Source organism: Nanorana parkeri, unplaced genomic scaffold (genome assembly GCF_000935625.1).
Source record: "Nanorana parkeri isolate BGI_ZX_2015 unplaced genomic scaffold, ASM93562v1 scaffold1914, whole genome shotgun sequence".
NCBI classification, from domain to species: Eukaryota; Metazoa; Chordata; class Amphibia; order Anura; family Dicroglossidae; genus Nanorana; species Nanorana parkeri.
Window position 1 is genome coordinate 168065 of NW_017308182.1, and position 22535 is coordinate 190599.

At 37.0% G+C, this 22535-nt stretch overlaps 1 protein-coding gene across 1 annotated transcript in view; it reads left to right on the plus strand.

The window, feature by feature from the left end:
* The window catches only part of COL2A1 (collagen type II alpha 1 chain), a 65239-nt gene that overhangs the window by 32191 nt on the left and 10513 nt on the right, over positions 1 to 22535 (plus strand). The window contains exons 18-42 of the mRNA XM_018572045.1: positions 176 to 274; positions 1099 to 1143; positions 1311 to 1409; positions 1861 to 1914; positions 2530 to 2637; positions 6118 to 6171; positions 6425 to 6523; positions 7334 to 7387; positions 7480 to 7578; positions 8222 to 8275; positions 8802 to 8855; positions 9576 to 9629; positions 9746 to 9799; positions 10836 to 10880; positions 11111 to 11209; positions 11320 to 11427; positions 13740 to 13793; positions 14270 to 14323; positions 16227 to 16280; positions 16777 to 16830; positions 17542 to 17649; positions 17775 to 17828; positions 18964 to 19017; positions 20322 to 20483; positions 20667 to 20774. Of these exons, the coding sequence (XP_018427547.1) occupies positions 176 to 274; positions 1099 to 1143; positions 1311 to 1409; positions 1861 to 1914; positions 2530 to 2637; positions 6118 to 6171; positions 6425 to 6523; positions 7334 to 7387; positions 7480 to 7578; positions 8222 to 8275; positions 8802 to 8855; positions 9576 to 9629; positions 9746 to 9799; positions 10836 to 10880; positions 11111 to 11209; positions 11320 to 11427; positions 13740 to 13793; positions 14270 to 14323; positions 16227 to 16280; positions 16777 to 16830; positions 17542 to 17649; positions 17775 to 17828; positions 18964 to 19017; positions 20322 to 20483; positions 20667 to 20774 (1881 nt within the window). The remainder of the gene's footprint in view (positions 1 to 175; positions 275 to 1098; positions 1144 to 1310; positions 1410 to 1860; positions 1915 to 2529; positions 2638 to 6117; positions 6172 to 6424; positions 6524 to 7333; positions 7388 to 7479; positions 7579 to 8221; positions 8276 to 8801; positions 8856 to 9575; positions 9630 to 9745; positions 9800 to 10835; positions 10881 to 11110; positions 11210 to 11319; positions 11428 to 13739; positions 13794 to 14269; positions 14324 to 16226; positions 16281 to 16776; positions 16831 to 17541; positions 17650 to 17774; positions 17829 to 18963; positions 19018 to 20321; positions 20484 to 20666; positions 20775 to 22535) is intronic.

Below are 22535 nucleotides of genomic sequence, written 5' to 3' on the forward strand. Positions count from 1 at the left end.
TACTATAATTATTATTGTTGTTGTTATTATTATTATTATTTATTATTATTTCCAGAAATCTCATGCTATTTAATCAAAGCAGTTATATTAGGCATCATGTTAAGGATTACAATTGATATAATTAAATATGTAATAAGATAATAACTATTCTCTATCCACCATATCTTTTGTCCAGGGTGAAGCTGGTCCCACAGGTGCTCGTGGTCCTGAGGGTGCTCAGGGTTCTCGTGGAGAGTCTGGAACACCTGGATCCCCTGGACCTTCTGGTGCCTCTGTAAGTTTCTTGTATTATCACTTTTGGTCAATTCTTTTCTTTTAACGCATGTGGACAACTTGATGAAATAGCTGCTATGATAAACAAAATATATTTATGTGTTGTGTATTTATGTGTTTAGGCTTAGTCTTACATATTTATCATTCCCTACAGATTCCTAAATATTTCAGTTTTAGGCAGGCATAAAGGACTTCTGTGTCCTGATGTAAAATCTTAACCAGGGCCCTTATTTTCAGTAACATCTATTAAACATGCACATGCCTTATATAACATAACAAATGGCATAGCATAAAAGTAGCATACAAAAAGGGGGGATTGAGAAGCATGCTGGACCCAGAGAAGGAGATTTTAAGAGCCTCTGTTGGTTCTCCTGCTGCATCAGGTGTTATACTTCTACATATAGATGTTATGCTTCTTAAGAAGCTTTCTCACTATCCCATAATAGGCACAGTCTTCTAGAAGCCAAGTTTCTAACACATTTGGTTATTTATAAGTACTAAAGAATAAAGCCTTTCCCATTTGAGTGATGACACTCCATAATGAAATTTAAAATCGTTGTAATAGCAAAACTGACCTAGACACCACACCAACCTTCTATAAAGACTTCTGTTTAAAATAAGAGTGGTTAAGGAATGCTCATGCTAACCAACACCAGACATGTAGTGTTATGTGATGTATACCTTTTAAGCTCCCAAAGCTATTATATTGATTTAAAAAACATATACTGTAATCTGAATCAATCTGCACTTACAATCTTTTGTTCACTGGTTTTAAAGTACTTAACGTAAACTGCAATGCATTAATCCACTGTATTCCCTTCACAGGGTAACCCTGGTACTGATGGTATCCCTGGAGCTAAAGGTTCAACTGTAAGTATCTCATCTTATTTATGAGCATGTTTATAAACAATGTCATTAATTAGATATATAGCATTTTTTGAGCTGCTTTTCAAATAATCCTTAGTTGTTACGACTGAACTTGTTTTACTATTTAATACAGTTGTATCATACATTATAACTCTGTGTCATCCCTTTAGGGTGGTCCTGGTATTGCTGGTGCTCCTGGTTTTCCTGGTCCACGTGGTCCTCCCGGGCCACAGGGTGCCACTGGCCCTCTCGGTCCCAAAGGTCAATCGGTAAGTCCAATATCTAAATAGTTTACATGCTGCATTTGACCATTTTTTAAGGAAAATAAACAGATAAAAGTCTGTTTTGTCTGTTTACTTTCCTAACAAATGCGCCAGATAAAAGTCAAACTTAGTTATAAAACAGGGTAGAAAAAAATAGCCAGATGGAAAAGGTGGGCCTACTGCCAGTGTGAGTTTTAAGCTGCTGAAAAGACATTGGTGTTGACTGTCCATGCCTGGACAAAATGGGGAGAGGAAGAACATTCTTACAAAACAGACAATTTATGTCATAGTCATCTGACATAGAGTCATGTGACTGCTACTTATACACTGTGTTATTATTTCTAGACATGTTGACCAGTAATTGATCATTTATAAAACAGGGCAGATAGGTAATCTAGCAACAGAACAGTAAGATGGATTATGCAATAACAAATATGTTTTTTTCTGATTGTTTCAGGGTGACCCCGGTGTTGCAGGTTTCAAGGGTGAACAGGGTCCTAAGGGTGAACTTGTAAGTATTGAACTTTCAAACATCTTTTTAACTTTCATTTTCACATATTTCTAAATTTACTCTGTATTTCCTTTTGTACTTTTGTTACACCTTCATAAAAATGAACTTAGATATCAGGTATATACAGACACTATGCATCATAAAACAGACTTTATGCCAACTAATGTGAAATATGACTTTATGTATATTTAACTAAGGTAAACATAAATTATAGACACATAGTCAAATGTACTTAGAACACAAAATTAACAATGGACATTTAAAAATGTCTCAATTTTTTAGTTGCAGTTAGAATAGATGAAGTTGGAACTTATGTTAAAGCTTCATTATTTTCAAGCTGTAGTTTAGCATTTATAATCTCAAAAACTTAGATGCTGTGTATATAATTCTTGCCAAGATACTATTACTAATATTATTAGCTATGTCATATTCTGTAGCATTTAATAGGATGGTATACAGTAAGTATGCATACATTTATGTTAGTGTAAGTGACTTATAGCACTCTGGACTGATATAGTTGATTTGCAACATTACAGGCAATTATAACCAGATCACATAATACAGTATAACACTTTGTGTTGCTTATTGCTGATGGCTCTGTCTGTTTGATTTTAGGGGCCTTCAGGTCCTCAGGGTGCTCCTGGTCCAGCTGGTGAAGAAGGTAAAAGAGGTCCCCGTGGTGAGCCTGGTGCAGGTGGTCCACTTGGTCCTCCTGGTGAAAGAGTAAGTTATTACATTTAAATTCATGAAGCTTGAAAGTGCTTAAAGGCTAAATTTGAAATGAATGAATGAATGAATAAAGCAATCATTAATGGGCAAAGTATGTGCACATCCAGGACAAGAATGTCTTGAAAAGAGGGCAGTGGGTTTTACATATTGCAGTCAATGGGGCAAATAGGCTGTTCACTTTCAAGGGAATGTTTAGCTTAGTGAATGTGATAAAAAATTACTTTGCAAAGAATTCCCAATCACATACAAGGAAAGCTTACAAAAACAAAAACCCCAAAAAACTGTTTTTTTGCTTGCACATGATTGGATGATGGAAGTCAGCATCTCTTTACCTATTCACTAAGCTAAGTAAACAGAATATTTTCCTTTAGTAAATCAAAGCCAATGAGTAGAAGAGGAAAAGTTGAGGCTTATAATACTACTAGAAAGGGCTATAAAGGAATTTATAAAGACCTGGGCCTCCCTGAGTTCACCATTGGTGCTATTCTACCTAGGAGTGTGCGGCCAACACAGATCATTCCTAGGGCACAGCAAACAGTCCTTTGCAGGCATTTCTTGCATTTCATAACATCTGGTTTATGAGTCTTCCATAAGAAAATCACTTTCAAATTGGTATTTGTAGGTGGTTACTATGGAGGAAATCACTGCTTTCCAGAAACAACCATTACTGACCTCTTAAGATTTGTAAAAGTCCACCTGATTTCCAAAGCAATAGAATGTTTGACTATATGAGACAAATATTTATGTTGTTGGTAAATATACAACAAAACAATGCATATCTGCACCAAATATCCTACCTGTAAAGTTTGGTGAATGGAATATAATAGTGTGGGGTTGTAATCACTGAGAGGTCGAATTTCTAAGTGTCTTTTTTGGATCTGAAACTCAAAAGACATTGGACAATGAACATGGCCCAAAACACACAGTCAGTAACAGAGTGGCTTAAACAGAAGAAATTCCTCATGTTGCAATGGACAACTTAGAGCCCTGAACTCAGTCTCCTTGAAATCCTGTGGCATAACTTTAATTAGGCTGTTCAGTCCAGACTAAAAAGTACTTGAATAGATACAGCTTTGTATACAGGAGTGGCCCATATTACCATTTAATTGCTGCCCAGGCCAGAGTGATAAGTAGTTTAAAAACTGGTGATAGCTATTCTCAGGATTCACCTCAGAGGTATTTGCTTTTTTCGATTCCATTATCATCCAAATGGGTTGCTTTTGTCTGGCAATCCTGCAGTCATTTGTTTTGTCAAAATATGAGCGCATTTGGAATAAAACTGCAAGAAACAAATGCAGTTTTGCAGACATACAGCAGCAGACATACAGCACTTACAGGTGATATTATCAACTGACAGCTGTCTCCCTGAGTTGTTTCATTAATATTTGTAGCATCCCCAGGAGACATGAGCAACTTGATTTATTAATCTCAAGATCTTACATGTATAACTTTATCTTGTTTTCTGTTTTTGGGATGAAATTAAAGGAAATGTATAGTGTGTTTTCAGTGACTTTATAATTTGTATTGACTATTGTAGTGTTTTTCTGAAACTAATTTTTTAAGAATTGTTTACATGTTTACTATTCCATATTTTCATTAATAAATGGCATGTGCACTTTTGCAACATCAGGCAGTTAAAGTGAAATTAAACTCATGAGTTAAACCTTAAAAATGCATTGACGTAACTTAACTATTAACAAAACTGTACCATATTGTGTAACAAATAGCTGTATATCCTCAAATTATCTCTGAATTCCTGCGGACACTGTCCTTCCTTCTGGAAGGTGTCTACTTTTGTAACCCATGGTCCCTGTGTGTGTGTTGTAAAGTAGCCACCGCTCCAAGCTCGCTCCCGTGATACACTACAATCTCAATACAAATTAGTAATCTAAATGTGTAGTAAATTAAATATGAGATTGTAGTCTATCACAGGAGTGAGCTTGGAGTGGTGGCTACTTTACTACAGCTCCAAGCTCACTCCTGTGATAGACTACAATCTCATATTTAATTTACTACACATTTAGATTACTAATTTGTATTGAGATTGTAGTGTATCACGGGAGCGAGCTTGGAGCGGTGGCTACTTTACAACACACACACAGGGACCATGGGTAACAAAAGTAGCCATCCTCCAGAAGGAAGGACAGTGTCAGCACCAATTCAGAGATGATTTGAAGATCCACAGCTGAGTGATACACAAATAAGATACATACAAAGTTTAACTCTTGAGTTTAGTGTTACTTTAACTGCCTGATGTTGCAGTTGAGAGCTAAGGTACTTCAATGCATTTTTAGGCTTAACACCTGAGTTTAGTGTCTCTTTAAGTATACCTGCTCAACAGGTGCCACATGTTGTTATCAGTTAGCCTGAGCACAGGCTAACAGGCTAGACTTGCACTAAAAGGAACAGGAAGCCATACAAACTGAGCAATAATGATAAATAAAAATCTCTTTTTCTCATTTTCTTATTTTATATGTAATAAGCAAGTATGGCTGTCACCCAATACAAGTGTTGTAGTTTGTCACCTGCACTCCATAAGGCTATGTAGACCTTTCTCTTTGGAATATGGTCCTCAAACTGATTACACAGATGGCATTGTGTGTTCTCATAATATGGAGGAAAGGAATCACCAGCACTCACAGGATGTGACATAGTCACTATGTGATGCACGTTCAATAAAATGAACAAGAATTTTACATCCTGTAAGTGCTGGTGATTCCTTTAATCCATAGTGTGACACCAAATACATACATCCCCTGAATGGGCTGGTGTTTTAAGAGGAGGGTTATTTTTTCAGGCCCAGCTCTTGAAGCACCCTATCAAAGTTGTAGGTCGCATTTACTAGTAGTAAAACAGTGGGAACGTCCACATTTGGACCTCTTGCTGTGTGTCCGGTGTGTTGAACTGGTATCTTTGGAAAAAGAGATACTGGGGTTGGTTTACTAAAAGCAAATATGCTGTTCATTTTGCAAGGGAATTTTCACTTTGCAGGAGAATTTTACCTTAGCTTAGTGAATGAGGTGAAACTTACATCAGAGACTTACATCATCCAGTCACGTGAAAGCAAAAATGTTGTTTTCTTTATTTTTCTTGCACGTGATTGGGAATTATTTGCAAAGTGAATTTTCATTGCATTCACTAAGCTAAGAGAACAGCCTATTTGCCTTAGTAAATCAATCCTACTGTGTAGAGAACAAAATTTAACCCATTGAAGAAACTGAAATTGCATATACAAATCAATAGGGTGAATTGCAAGCAAGGCCAGTTATTTTATTTTCCACTCACTTGCATGTCCTGCGGTAAATGTAGCCAAGCATTTACCACAGGTGCCTCTGCTGTATAGTCCAAAATCCGACAAAGAGGGTTGCTCTTTGTCTGTTCACTCATTGTACTATTGATAGAATACATACATTGTTAAGCACACTAGTCTGACATGACATTTTAACTATTGTTCTGCTTTATTTTCATCACTAGGGTGCTCCTGGAAACCGTGGTTTCCCTGGTCAAGATGGTCTTGCTGGTCCCAAGGTAAGTCTAGTTGTAAAATAAGAAATAATACAATAAGAGTAATATATCTTTTTATTGTATCCCTTTTTAGCCAGTTTAAATAAACCTTATAAATTAAGATATAGCATTTTGCATGGTGATGCCACATAACCCTATATTGTTAAGTGGCATAGTGTTGAAACTGGATGAAGCTAAACAAGTATTACTTTCAAAGATGACTATATTTTCTGGTACAAGCTGATTGGTTCTTATTAAGTTTCTGTCCCTGTTTTAGGGTGCTCCTGGAGATCGTGGTGTCCCTGGTATTGGTGGTCCAAAGGGAGGTAATGGTGATCCTGGTCGTCCTGGTGAACCTGGTCTCCCTGGTGCAAGAGTAAGTACAAATAAGTTGGCAAGATCTGATTGACTGAGTTGGTGTAGGGGCTCTAAAAAATATTAGATGACATAACAGTCTCTGGAGTGGACCTATGCTGATGTGGTAGGGTACAGTGATTCCAGTTGTGACATATGAAGAGCTGATATCGGATAATCAGCATAGTATGAAGAATAGATGTTGGAATATTCACTTTTAGCATTGCAACAATCCAGACTTATGGTGAACAACCACAGTTATCCACAGATTGTTGCATCGTGTTTAAGGAAGATAATGGCAATCACACACAATACTATTTTAATTCCACCTTTGTAGTCAAATTTGAGAAAACACCACTATATGTGTGTTATGTTTTCCCATTCAAACAGCATAACTAAAAGGAATTTAAAAAAAAAAAATCTTAGCTTTTAGATGTTTTTTTTCCCAAACTCAGGAACTTCCGTCTTACACAGATGTCCCTGAAACAGGTGTCCCCGTAGGATAATTTCCCTTTACCTCTTTTTCTGGTGAAAACTTTTAGCTTTTTCCCTAATTTTCATAACCAGTGCCAGTGGTCAACAATAAAAAAAAAGAGGGGTGAATCTCCCACTGGGGATACAGACAGCATTACAAAATTGACAGAGGGTCTAACCCTTCTGCACTCTATCCAAAACAAACAAAAAAGGTTTTGCCTAGAGGCACACTTTAGCCACATTTCTACTAACCAAAGGTATACTTTGACTAACTCTAAACTTGTCAATTGATTTAAATTAACTTTTGTGTAATATTGCATGTGAAATTGTATCTTACCAAGCATTTATTTTCTTATAGGGTCTCACTGGTCGCCCTGGTGATGCTGGTCCTCAAGGAAAACTTGGTCCAAATGTAAGTATATTTGACACTCTAATTTGATATATAAGTTTATTGAAATATACACTTGTTTTATATGGAAAAATACTTGATGTTTTTGCTTCTAGGGTGCTGCTGGTGAAGATGGTCGTCCAGGACCTCCTGGCCCACAGGGTGCTCGTGGACAACCTGGTGTCATGGGTTTCCCAGGACCTAAGGGTGCTAATGTAAGAAACATCTACATACTTCCCTTTCAAATATGCAAATTAGTATTTTTATGTGACCAATTAGTGATAATGAAAGTTGAGTGTAGGGGATTGAAAGATTATGCAGATGTATGTAGAATGCATTCACTCTGCCATTATCATAAGCATTCAAAGTAGATGTGCTTATATCATCATATATAACCTGACAGTGGTACTATCCCCTCACCACTCTATCCAAATCTAAAACAAATAGCTTTGCCTTTAGTTATACTTTAAGATGTGATGAGGCTGTGATCCCCCCATTGCCATAAAAAAGTGAGGTGCTTCTGATGTATATGGCAAATAATGTAATCTCAGGCACAGACTGATAATGTTCTGTGTTCCCAATGATGTCAGCAATGATACAAGACCTATCAGGAAGTAAGCATAATGAAATATATATATAAATAAACGGACAATCCTCACATTTTTAGAAGATAAAATTTAAACTCATACATTCCATCCTTTTATCAGAGACTATTGTTCATTATCCTATTAACCTAGTTTAGTCCAGTTTGCAGATTGTTTTTCAGTTGTTGTTACTGACTGTTTGGCCTGTACTACCGTATTAAAACAAACATATTATATTTTATAAACTTACCTATTTGATAATATTTTCTTACAGGGTGAACCTGGCAAGTCTGGTGAGAAGGGATTGGTTGGTGCTCCTGGTCTAAGAGTAAGTACATATATTTTAGGATATACCTTTTTATTTGGGGTTGTTGAATCAAATAAACCTTTCTTAGTACTCTATGTTATAGCACAACTGCTATGATTTCAGGCCATGAAAGGCATGGCTCTTTTCAAATGTGGGCATGTTTTGTAAGTACATGGGTTAATTAGGAGTGGTTTAGTGCTTTAGGGTAGCACTATTCGATTTAAAAATATTAAAAAGTGCAATTTATCTCAGTAATATGAGTTACATTGCCATATGTTGGATGTATCCACATACAAATGGGCATTCACCTGCTTCTAGATGGCTTCCAAAAATATGTACCTACATAAAAACAGTATGCCAAATTACTATTAGTATGACAGAACCTTGATTTTATTTTTCATGAATTCTATGCTAATGTTATCATGTACATAACATACAAATATATTTAATTTATTTTATGTTTAGTTTTTTGTTCTTAACGTGCCCAATCTGTTTGTTTGAAATGAACAGTTAAAGGAAAACTAACAAGAAATATATTTCTTTAAAGGGTCTTCCTGGAAAAGATGGTGAAACTGGTGCTCAAGGTCCAGGTGGTCCAGCTGTAAGTGATATTTTTTTCTTTCATTTGGCAAAATCAACACAATGAAAAAAGATGAGAAATTGCAGTCTGTACATTTTCCATTTAAATAGCACAATATTTGTAAAACAAATGGCATCCTTTTAAATTGAAAGCCATTATACTGTTTATATTGTTGTGTATTTTAAGTAAGCACATTAGCCACTTCTCAAGTCTTCTGTTGAGCCTGTTCACCAAAGAATCACAAAGAGCAGTTCACTAACACAGAAAAAACAGATAAGCAAAAAAAATCCATTTGCTGAAGTCCTAATGGAGAAAGGTGTATTCTGATTGTTTAACCAAGCTTAATCCCCCTATTGTCTTTAAGCAAGATCTTTGAGTGTACTCTTGCCTAAAGAGTGCTACCGGACATGTAGGGCAAAAGGATTTAATGAAATGAATGGCTAAATGCACTCTATTGTCCAATAAAACCAAAGCCATACATAGCAATACCTATGCTGACAGATGTGTCTTGCTAAATTGAAGACATTGATCTTCCACTACTATAGTATAAGCTATATATTTTTATCCACTGATTATAGAAAAGAAGTAAATCTCAAGGCCAAGTACAGGGACTGTTTCTATGTTAGAAGTTTAGTGGGTGCCATCACTGTATTAATGGTCAACTTAATTTTTCATTTAAATTAATGTAAACTATTACATGTTTAATGCAAATGTAATGCTAATGACTGTATCTCCTTTAAGGGTCTTGCTGGAGAGAGAGGTGAACAAGGTCCTCCCGGTCCTTCTGGCTTCCAGGTAAGTCCATGTAGATGCTGATGGGTAGTTTTGATTATTTCTCAATAAAACTTTTTTTTGTTGTTTAGTTACTGAGTTACAAAAATGTTATTGATTGCTTCTTCTTAATTTGTCAGGGTCTTCCTGGACCTCCAGGTCCTCCCGGTGAGGGTGGCAAGCCAGGTGACCAGGTGAGTAATTGTTCATTGGTAACACAAATTATTTGTGGTTATTGTTAAGGAGGTGTATCATACCTTCAAGGTTTTGACAAATATGGACCATCATGACTCCAAATATTAGCAGTGATAATGCTGTAAAATGCTACAGCCTATGTGATGTCCATTTATCTTTTAGCATATTCTGTCAAAAAGAAGAATGATGCTGTTTTCTTCAAAGAAAACCATTGACTATGATCATATATGCTAGCTGTACATAGTGTGATAGCTGCTGCAGTTTCAGGCAATTGGCAAGATATCATAGTTGTCATGGTGTAAAAAAATATAATGCTTCATTTATAATTCCACTATTAAAAAGTGCTGGAAATGCAGATAAATGCAGTAAAAGACATGGCAATAAAATTACCAATTTTATGTGTTGTCATTTTCTGGCTGCACAAACAAGCCTATATGACAGCACAACTTAACCTCTACAAATATTGCAGTTCTAATTGGTGCAATTTCATTCTATTTACTCCTACATGCTGGGCAATTAATTATATCCTCTTTCTATGTGTTTATCTAAGCAGAAGGATTTCCATGTGTATTACCAATCTGGGCTTTTAATTATTCCAATCACTAGCCCATAAGGACAATACAAAGGAATATGAAAGATATGCAAAGGGGATATTTAACTACCTCCTGTAGTCATTGTATGATATAGCCATTGTACCAGTACATGACCATCTACCATTTTATCGCCATTGCCTTCAGTAATGTTTTTCTTTAATATTGATGCACCTCTGAAAAAATACAATATCTAAGCTTAAAGTTCAGTGATAGTAAAAAATTTTCACACTGGGTAAATGCATAGAATAACAGACATCCAAACGTGGATGATAGTATACAAATATTAAATTAAGTATAGATTTTACAGATGATCAATTAGAATGCCTTGTAATGAATGTAAAAAGTATCTCATGCTCTAGTCTATATATGTTATGTATTTGAGCATTATCATTTTTTTTACTGTATTTTGTAATTCACCTTACCATTTTGTTAATTACTTTAGGGTGTTCCAGGAGAAGGTGGTGCTCCAGGTCTTGTAGGCCCAAGAGTAAGTATCATTTATATTATTGCTATTGATTATGTTTCACAAGAGGAAACTTACTTGCCTCACCTGCTGAAGTCATGTGGATGATCAAGACATAAAAACAGTAAACATTTACACATACTTCAGTGCTTTTTATATTATAACCTACCCTAGTTATGTGGCCCCATAGTTTGTGTTCCTTCCTTCACATTTTGAAATAACCTTATTTAACCATTATTTTTGCTACCTTGTAGGGTGAACGTGGTTTCCCAGGTGAACGTGGCTCCTCTGGTCCTCAAGGTCTTCAAGGTCCTCGTGGTCTTCCTGGTACTCCTGGAACTGATGGTCCTAAGGTAAATTTAGGACATATTTCCTCTATTCTTTTTTTTCCAGAACTGATAATGACTATGCATTGTAAGAGGTCTTGGGGATAATGGCTTGTTTATCATCATTTGTTTAATAGGGTGGTACTGGTCCTTCTGGTCCCACTGGTTCCCAAGGTCCACCTGGTCTCCAAGGTATGCCTGGTGAGAGAGGTACTGGCGGTATCCCCGGAGCTAAAGGTGACAGAGTAAGTAATACAATTCCAGTTTAAATTTATACTTTCCAGTTATATAAATTCCAGAATATAAATTGCAGTTTAAAGCATTACTCTAGCCAAAACGTGTTTTATAGTTTCTGTATAGACTTGGGAAGAGTAAGTTCTACTGTCTAGTTATTTTTGCTGTCCCTGAGCCAGTTAGGGACATGTTTTCTTGGGTGCTCCTTATGCACAGTATGATAGTGTTTGTCACAGGGACTGTAGCCTGTCAGAGGTCCTAATCCTTTCACCTTTTACCAAAAAAACTGGTTTGCTGCAGGAAGTCTCCCATCTGTAAATATTTCTCTTCACTTCCTGTCCTGACAGGAATTGAGGTGAAATTTCCCTGATGGAGATGCAGACTGCAATAAAAATAATGATTCTATCCATTCTCCACTTTGTCCATCACTAATAAAAAAAAAAAGTGTTGGTCGGAGTTGGTCTTTAAATTATTATCACCCCATGTCATAATGGAGGATTGTGGTACTATCTAGTGTTTGGTAAAATATTGAAGAATTCATAAATCTTCTAGTCATTTAATCTGACAATTTATAGACTTTCGGGTTCATTTAATAAACACAAATATGCTGTTCACTTTACAATGGAATTTTCTCTTAGTTTAGTGAATGAGGCGAAGCTCATCTGACTTCCATCATCCAATTATATACATTTCTTGGCACATGATTGGGTATATTTTGCAAAGTGGATTTTTACCACATTCACTTAGCTAAGAGTAAATTTCCTTGCAAAGTGAAAAGCCTATTTGCTTTAGTAAATTACCACTTTGAATAAAATTAATTTGAGTAAATCTAGACATCCAGGTTACATTCTAATAATTCCTCCAAATATATTTTGGACTCAGGTCACATCAGTCTGTAATATGAAAGAGACCCTGTCTCCATACCATTCATTTCCACAAATATTCCCATAAGATTATATGTGCATGTAACTTATTTTAAGCATGTTTTGTAACTGTAAAAGCCTACCTTGTGTAGACATCCAAAAAGCCTTAGACTGCTGCTGGGTGCTGCCATTTTAGACTTGATGTCAGCAGCCCCGGCAGACTCAGATCTGTCACTAAAGTAACACTCTATAGTATTTCCATTTGCTCCTAAATTGTTATGTAGGAAGATGCAGGTATGGGTGGAGGAGCAAGACCAGCACAGAGAGTACTTAGACATTCCCCAGAAGTAGAGAGAGCTATGACATGCCGATGGGATGGAGCTGTTCTAGGGAACTGACTAGTCAAATTTTGTAGCATGTTTAAAGGCACATTGCAAGGGAATTAAAAATCATATATGGAAAAAAACACTGCAAGTAAAAACATTTGTTTTTTCTGTGCTTTTAGCTGCAATGTTTAAGTTGGTGACTGGGTCCCTATAAATGCAGTCGTATTTTAAAAAAAGTGATTAAGAAATAACTACAGCTCACCTATGTGTGAAATTGTTGAGCATTTTTGACCAATATATGATTGAGTGGGGAAGGGTTGAACCCTCTTTATTTTTTTTTATTGAAGTCTGTGACTCAGTCAGGAAGATTCCACACACTTTGTGTGTGGTCACCAGGGCTGAATGTGATAGGAACTTGATAAAAGTGTACCCTTTGTCGCCTCTATCCTATTAACGAATAAAGTTTGAGAGCAATTCCACTCTTTCACCATATATTTCTGCAACTGCTATTTGGTAGAGTGCTTTTTTTTTACTAGGTTGAGCCATCTGGCTAGTGTGATCAGTAAAAAAGAAAGGAATGGTTAGGAAGTGAAGTAGGGAAACCTATCCAAATAGCTATTAGACCTTTTTTTCTTCTAACTTATACTTCCTTTATGTAGATTAGTATTACCTTTTATTTGTTTTGGATGGGCACATATAGTCCTAAACTGAAACCATGTTATGTCAGTATTTGCTATTTTGCAGCTGTATTGCTAATTTTACTGAATTTAAAGTATTGGCAAACAAATGCTGTGATATCACCACCTACAACATGTATTGTCTTTGTAGTACAGGTTCAGCTTTGCTGACATTCAGACTACTCAGAGCACTCTGAAACATAGATAGGGGCATTCATGAAATAAAAAAAGTTGCCTTTGCATAATTCCCTTAGTTCCTGGTTACTAATTGCAACTAGCCGTTTCCATCAAGATTAAAATTCCATCAATTTTAATCTAGTTGATTATCTAACCCATTTTTTTTTTGGTTTATTCATTTAATAATGATTATGAGTCTTGCTTCTTTTATCCTTGTTAAAGTCAAATAAACAAACAAAATGTTAGTTTTCCTCATATATTTTTGTTGTTGTTTATATAGGGTGACTCTGGTGAGAAAGGCCCAGAAGGTGCTCCAGGAAAAGATGGTGCAAGAGTAAGTATTGAGATTTAACTCAACTAATTAGTAGCTAAATTAGCACAAGCATTCATTATTGAAGACTCTTCCAGTAGAGAATACTAAATATTGCATATGAATATTTTATTTACTGGACAAAATAGTATTATTGTGAAGAGGAAGTATCCTGGGAAGAGATGCTTGTGCTGATGTTAAAATAAACTCTTTAATTCCTATCTTTAGTCCTAGAGTTTTCTTGGTTGTCAGGCCACATTATGAGTGGCAGAGTTAAGGGCCCTTGTATTTTGAAATAATATTGTGTGTATTATGGGAATATCATGCTGTGGGGATGTTACTTCTGTTAAGTAACATCCTCACACCAACTTACATTTAAGAACATAAAACACAAAAAATATGTAAAAATGCTGTTGGATCTACATCTCTGTATATACACAGTATATATATATGTATTTATTTTTTATTTATTTATTTTTTACATTATTTTTCTTTTGTAGGGTTTGACTGGTCCCATTGGTCCACCTGGTCCATCTGGTCCTAATGGCGAAAAAGTAAGTAAAATGTAATGTACATATGTGTTTCATATGGAAATAGAAACATATGTACTGTATAATAGAACTTTTATTAGAGTATGTTGTGTGATCAGAATGTCATCATCAACAACAATGGCAAAAAACATCCCATTACATCAGTAGACTGTTCCACTAAAGTTCAGAAATATACTAGTGTATGATAGTATAGCACTATTGAACTTGCAATAATTTAGATAGATAGGAAGACAGATAACAAGTGAGTGATAGCTTATGTCCCACTATATATTCATATCATTGTAATATTTTAGATTTTTAAATTGTCATTAATACTAGCATTTTATTACATTTGTCCCTTGGCTATTTGGAAAGGTTTTTTACAACCAGTCAAGTGTTAGCTTAATATTCTATTCCTAATGAAAACTTACTGAAATTTAATTGGTTACAATTAGGGATGCCGATGCCGAGTATTTGGGCGAGTAGTCGTTCTCGGCCAAATGCTTCGATACCCAGCCCGATACTTGAGCTTCTGGTATGAGGAAGCCAGGCAGCGAATCATTACATGCTGCCCGGCTTCCTGATTGGCCGGGAAGCCAGCTCAATGCTCCCTCGTCACTTGTAACAAGGAAACATGGAGTCGGCTTCCCGGCCAATCAGGAAACCGGGCAGCGTGTCATTACACGCCCCTGGCTTTCTGATTGGCCGGGAGGCCGGCTTTATGCTCCCTCATCACCTGGTTGTATTGTAATCTCCATGAGGGCAGGGACTATTGTGAATATGCACTATGTAGAGCGCTGCATAAATTATGCGCACTATATAAATCCCAGTAATAAATAAATGCCACCTTCCGGCCTCTGCCATGCTGCCACAGCTGTGGCTCCTATGTGATAGTGGGGCTCCTTGTCTGAGTGCAGGGGGTTTTCTGTTAAAGGAGAGGGATTCTGATGTGAAGGGGGCTCCTAATGTAAAGGGGGGCTTTTGATATGAAGATGCGCTCCTGGTGTAAAGGAGGACTCTGATGTGAAAGGAGGATTCTGATGTAAAAGGGGAACCTGATGTGATGGACCTCCTAAGGGGCCTCCTGATTTGAAGGGGGGACTCTGATGAGACTCGCCCCCATTCTTGTTTTTTTGTGTGAGGTCCCCCCTTAAATTTCATTGCAGAGCCTATCTTGAATAGGAGTCAGGTATGGATTTTAGAAGTCCTTTACATTTTAGACTGGGGTGCCTTAAGATTTTGCATACTTTTAAAGGGTGCCGTAACTGAAAAATGGTTGAGAAACGCAGGTCTAACTGACAGATGCACAACCTGTTTAGACCAGATAGGTGTACAGGCATAACAATCTCTTTCCATCAAAGTACATAGAATCGTAAAATCAATATAGCTAAGGTTCCATGACATATATGGGTGATATGTAGACTCCCAGCTGTGGACAAGCTGCAAATCCCATAGTGTCAGTCTTTACCTACCTTTGAAGAGTTGTAGGTTGCCCATAAGTGATAAACATTAATTGTTTTGTAGTCAGTCATATAAAGTTTATATGACCTGACCCTGAAACATTAGCAGCACTCCTTTAACAATAGCAGTATTCCCATAGATTTGTTGGGAAAGAAAGAAGAGCAATCTCACATCTAACATTGCATTGCACTGATATGCAAAGTTTTGTTATTTGTTTGTACAATTTTTTGGATGAAAAATGTATCTTGAATAATTATAATACAATTACCAATCATTTCCAGCAATAAATGCTATACAGAAATTCAGCAACACACTAATTTAATTTAAATGTGGTTTTGCAATAAGAAGGTACAGTTGCTTATAATACAATTGACATTGAGTAGAGATGATTGTTTTATAATATTAATTGCACTGTGGTAACTACTGTATAGAAAACTGAATTGCACTTTTTTTCTCAATCTTTTAGGGAGAGTCTGGTCCTCCAGGCCCGCTCGGTATTGTTGGCACCCGTGGTACTCCTGTAAGTTTCTTTTAATATATACATGTTAAGGATAATAATGTAGTGTTTTAGCATATGTAGCATTGTGGCTACATGCTTAACTATCCAGACTTGCAGTGTCAGGCCCTGGGTTTAAATCCCATTAGAGGTACCAGCTGCATGTAATTATTATTTTAACATAGCTTTGAGTGCTCTAGTTTTTTGCACTATTCAAAAAACATACTGGTAGGTTAATCAATCCTAGTACGAATCCTAGTTGTACAGATAGATAGTGTATTTTGTGAGCTAGGGGGAGTCTTCAGTTTTACCTGTACAAACCAATGAAGACTACTTTGGAAGTGGATAGCATGTGTTCTTGTTATATATTTCTCAAGTTTAATGTAATGTAAAATGGCTCATCGCCTTTGCTGTATAAAAAAAATGTAATAATGTATGCCTAATAATTTAGGACTCATCTAATGTTTCTGTTGCTCTCTTCCATTATAATACTTACAATACGTATTGTTTTCCCTTATAGGGCGATCGTGGTGAGACTGGCCCACCTGGTCCTGCTGGTTTTGCTGGCCCACCTGTAAGTAGAAAAAACTATAAAATAATTTGCTTTACCAATGTAATGCCTTTATAAACAGAGTCCAGAGGATAGAATCCGCCACTGGTTTCTTACATCACTTTGGGACTCACATCTCCCAGTTTCTAGTTGAGTTCTCATCCACCTTTAGGTTTTGGGTTTTCATGCGTTGCATGTTTTATCATGTGAAACAAGCTTAAAAACCCAAAGAGAAACTCTCATTACATTCATGGCAAGCGTTCAGACTTGGGAGATCATAAGCATGAGCAGAGTACCTGAGAGAATTATCAGGCACTACTATAAGAACTCATCAGGTGATTCTGTTACACTCCAACATCTACCAAAAATTGAAATATCAGATTTGGCAACTTTGTCCTGTTTTATTGGGAGGACAAAGTGTGCTACTTTCTATAGATTTACATATTGTGAAATTCTTTTGTATAGTTAATAAAACAAAGTCTTCTTTTGGCAATACTTGTGACAGTTTTGTGTATTGTACGTGCAATTAATTGGAATGGCTTTGTAAAAAAAAGCTAAAGTATATTCAAATCCATGGTATTTTTTTACCAGTCATCAAACACTCCTTCTGTTATTTAAATGTGGAAGAATCCACAGGTACCCTCATCTCTGTTTATTTCTCCATCAATTGCTCTGCATTACCATCTGCCATTGTAGCAGCAGGTGTTCTAAAATACCTATGCCTTTGTCTTACAGGGTGCTGATGGTCAACCTGGTCTCAAGGGTGAACAGGGAGAGTCTGGACAGAAGGGTGATGCGGGTGCCCCAGGCCCTCAAGGTCCATCTGGTGCTCCTGGTCCTCAGGTTTGTTTCATTTTTCTTCATCTAGTTAGACATGCTAAATGTCTTTCAGGTAATTTTAGTTTTTATTATATAAATTATAGTATAAAAAAAGAGCCTTTGTAACAAATATTTTTTTTTTATTCTAGGGCCCAACTGGTGTTAATGGTCCCAAAGGAGCTCGTGGTGCACAAGGTCCAGCTGTAAGTATGACCATTTATTTTTCTATATTAATTGATAGTAATCTTCTGGTCTTCAACACTATGGGGTCTATTTATAAACAATGTGTAGAGCCATTTGCCCTGCAAATGTCTGTAAACGTTCACTCTGTGCAAATATATGACAGAACAAACATTGTTTAGTTATTTTCTTTACAACTGCAATGAATTTTGAAAAGTATTCATGTAATATAGCACTATGGCCACTAGATAGAGCTAAAGGACTATAGGAAATAAGTTATTATTTTCTTTGCTCCTCGCTGCCATCTAGTGGCTATAATGCAGTATTAAATGGGGAAAATACATTTGAAAATACCTTGAAGAATGATCGGTTTGGCATATATCCGTACAGAGCAATATACGGTGCACTTAAAGTATATCTAAAGTCTAAACCTCTATTATTCACAGAAAAGGAAAGTAATGGGAAATCCAAATTATTTTCCTTGTCACCTGAATAGGAATAGAGGGGGAGTCATCCAATGGGGACACCTGTTCCAGTGCCATCCATCTAAGAGAGGATTTCTGCTTACATTGGAGAAATTTCCTCTGACCTTTTGTGTATCTTGAACAGTTAAAAAAGGGAAATCTTTCCAAAGTGAGAAGAAATCTCCCCATTGAGCCATAATTTCCAACTATCCAAAATAAATTGTGAAAAAATGGTTTTAGCCATTAAGCAGTTTTGTGTTGTCTTATTACTGCACATATTCAGTATATTTATCTAGAAGAAAAACTCTTTATTGGCATGGCAGAGACTGGGCAGTACAAAGACAAGGTATGGTAGGGAAGCCCCCATGTTAGTTAAGTGCCCATCTGGTCACTCTTTGAAAACAATGCTGAGTATTTTACCATAATTTGAAAGGTAGGAAGTGCATCGGAGTTCAGTCTACTATAGTTTGAAAACAATTTGAAGTGTTTTGGCTAAAATCTTCAACTCAGAAGCACGCAAGTGTAGTAGCAAATATGTTCAATTCTCTAACAAAAAGTGAAAGGAAAAAGAATAACAATACAATGCAAATTTCATTATACAAATAGAAGATATATATATATTTTAATGTACTTACCTATTTATACAGAAGACACATTCTGCAAAAAATAACTGTCTGCATTTTTCTATGGATAGGGTGCTACCGGATTTCCTGGCGCTGCAGGCAGAGTTGGTCCACCTGGTTCCAATGTAAGTAACCTTAACTTCAACTAGTGTATTCATGATTATGCATTATTTTTATGTTGGAAATCACCTTGTTATGGACTTTCCTATGGCAAGATTTCCACATTGAGCACTCCGAGGCCTTTCTGCTTCTTCCACTGCTCCACCAAGTTAAAGCAATGTGATATGTTATAACATCTTCCGACTGTGCTTCAGTTCTTCACTATAGCATGTCCAGCCACCTACTAAACTAACTAAAGTTAGTAAACTACTTGTTATATAGACAAAGGTACTAGTTGTGGTCTTACAATTTCAGACATAAATATTTTTGACTGTTAACTTTAGGCTACCACGGAATGCCATCCTTGTCTGGAACACTGGTGGCTCACTATTAACTGCCAGTATCTTTGGAGTAGATACCTGTATCCTATTAAAAGGACATTAGAGCACCCTCTTTTTTGGACAGATCAAACTTTAGTGGTCCTACAACCCTAGGTCCAGGCTTATACAATCTGTAGCATTACTTGGCATTCATCTCTATTGTTCATTTTAAAATGAACAATAAAGTTGAAATTATTTCAATTATTTAAAACTTTTTGCAGCAAATGCTTTAAAGTTCCCCCTGACATGAAGCCGAAATCTGACCAATATATCTACTTACTAGAAAATATCCTATACTTCCTTAGTAAAGTATACTAGAAAGTAAATCTCTTTTTAATATTCATACTTCACATAAATCATTAGAACACACACACCAGCACTGATTAAACAAATTGTTTTGAATAAATCTTTTTCTTGATAAGCTGATTCCCAACTCCCAGCCCAGGCATCATAGACCACATGTCTCTGGCTACCTGCCATTACTGCAGAGAGTCTATTGATTTCAATTAACACTGAGATGAAAGGATCAAGAACCCCACATACTGGGATAGTAACAACATATACATAGAAATAAGGTGTTTAATGCATCAACTCACATTAATAAAATTGTTTACAATTAAGTTGATCTCATTCACATGAATGTGTCTAAATGTATTGCAAAGTCTACAGTTTCCCTTAAGATTGTAGAAAAAGAAAATGGCTTCATGGAAGTGTATATTAACACAAAGCCCCTGCCTCTATATTTGCATCAGTATCATCACCCTGCCATACATGCCCCTCCTCTTGGCTACTGGTATTCTATCAGGTCTAACAGATAGGCGACTCAGTGGTCAACTGATGGAGTTCACATAGCCATCTTCTGCAAATTTAGAGGCAGTGATATTCAATTTTAATTTAGATATTAATTCCTAATTAATATAATTGTTTTTACTTTTTAATCCATGTCATAGGGTAACCCTGGACCTCCTGGTCCTCCTGGAGGTTCTGGCAAAGATGGGCCCAAGGGTGCTCGTGGTGATGGCGGTCCTCCTGGTCGTGCTGGTGATCCTGGCCTGCAAGGTCCTGCTGGTGCTCCTGGTGAGAAGGGAGAGTCTGGTGAAGATGGTCCTTCTGTGAGTATAGATAAAGTTACAGCCTAAAAGCATGCATTGAATATTAAATCAATATCTGCATTGATAACATGAGACCAATAGGCCATCAAGTATTACAGATAAATGGTCTTCATGTTATTAAATGTAAGGATTGTGTTGCTACTGTCTCAGCTCTATAACACTGTTGTTATTCTAACTTGTTAGGGTCCTGATGGTCCCCCGGGTCCTCAAGGTTTGGCTGGAAATCGTGGTATTGTTGGTTTGCCTGGTCAGCGTGGTGAGAGAGGTTTCCCTGGTCTTCCTGGACCTTCTGTAAGTATGGAATTAAATAGCAAACACTATTTTTAAATGAATAATGTCTTCTAGACTGTAGTAAGTACAATGTAACCTTCGATTACAGTTAAGTATGAAAGATATTAGGGAGATTAGGTAGGCAATCTACGAGTGTAGACTGTGGAGCAGATAGTGAACTTTCTAAATCACCCATTGGGAAAGTAAACATTCTTATTTACAGTTTACGGCTAAGAATCAGTTATCAGGTTATCAGTTATCAGGTGTAGCACTACATGGGGTACCTCCTTAGAGGACAGTCAAGGATCATGGTCTCCCGTTAAACCAATAGTGACATTCCGAATGTCCGAGACACACTTACTTGATAGTAAATGCCATAGGAGCATCCTTCTCAGGGTGAGTTCTTGTCATTGGGTGGTATAAATGATGGCCGCCAGTCACTTTGAGTAGAGTGTAAGATATTTTAATAGCACGTGCATGAAGAAGGGGGAGAGGGGGGATGGGAGCACAGGATACCTGAATAATTACATCAAAGCACATTCCATTGGTATTTTGCATAAAATTCTTGCTTTCTGGGTCCCTCTCTTAAAGGGCTTTACTGGCTGAATGTATAACTTTGAAATTGGCGCCTTGCACCTGAGGTTCTAGTTTATGCATATGCTTCGTGTTCAAGTCAGGACAGCAATGGGAAGGTTCCTGTGTGACTTCCCTAGACTTAGTTTCTACCCACCTCCATGTGGAGGACAACTGCAGCTCTGCTTCCTCAAGGCCTGTAGCACTCTATAGCAGCCAGTAACTAGGGGACATCTCCCAGAAGGGGAAATCTCCACAACCTCCCATACCTCTAGACCCTGGGGCAAGGTTTGGTAAAAAATGCATCCTCACAGGGTGAAAAGCCCTGAAGGAAAGAGAGTGTGCCAGGTAGTGCCTCAGATATTTATTAGCTCTCCCAGCGTGCGCAGCAGGCTCCCCAAATTTGCTGATTGGCCTTGGATTAAACATACATAATATGAAAGAAGCAGCACAGTGGTGTAATGGTTAGCGCTTCTGCCTTCTTCTTCCAAGAACCACATCTGCGCTTCTTGTGCTTGCGCAGATTTTATCTGGGTACACCGGTTTCCTCCCACACTCCAAAGACATACTGGCAGGTTAGTGAGCTCCTGTCTAAATTGGCCGCTGCGTAAATTGTTGGCGCTATATAAATACCAATAATAAATAAATAAATCTCCAGCACACACTGCTGCAGCACACTCAACAGAGCAGGCGACTGAGAATAATCACTCCATACTTAGAGAACCCAAGCCAGCACACAGTTAAGCTGGCTAACCTCACAGTGACAAACACAGGAGCAGAATTTGGAAAAATACTACATCCCTTCACAGGTATAAACTTTCCACCATGTGTTTGAGCATGTCCTGTACTTTAGATATTAGATGTTCTGTCTTAATGAGTGTGTTGTAAATCATTGCCATGGTTTTCTCTACAAAGGCCAAGTAGCAAAAAATAGCTAATAGAAAGAAAACAGTAGCAGTGTGTAGAGAATCTTTCATGGAAAAAGCTATTGCAGGTATAAAGTACAGGCAGCAGCTTTCAAACTCCTGCAGTTATGGCCAAATACTGACCTGTTCTGACAGTCAAACCTCCATCAATTCCTGATTGTACCAAAACTTGCTGGCCCCCTTTGTGCTGGTGAGACCACTCATCACAATGATAGGTCAATAGCAATATGGGTGAGAAATTGTTAGAAATGTGCCGGTCAAAATGGTTTGGTGTTTGTGTATA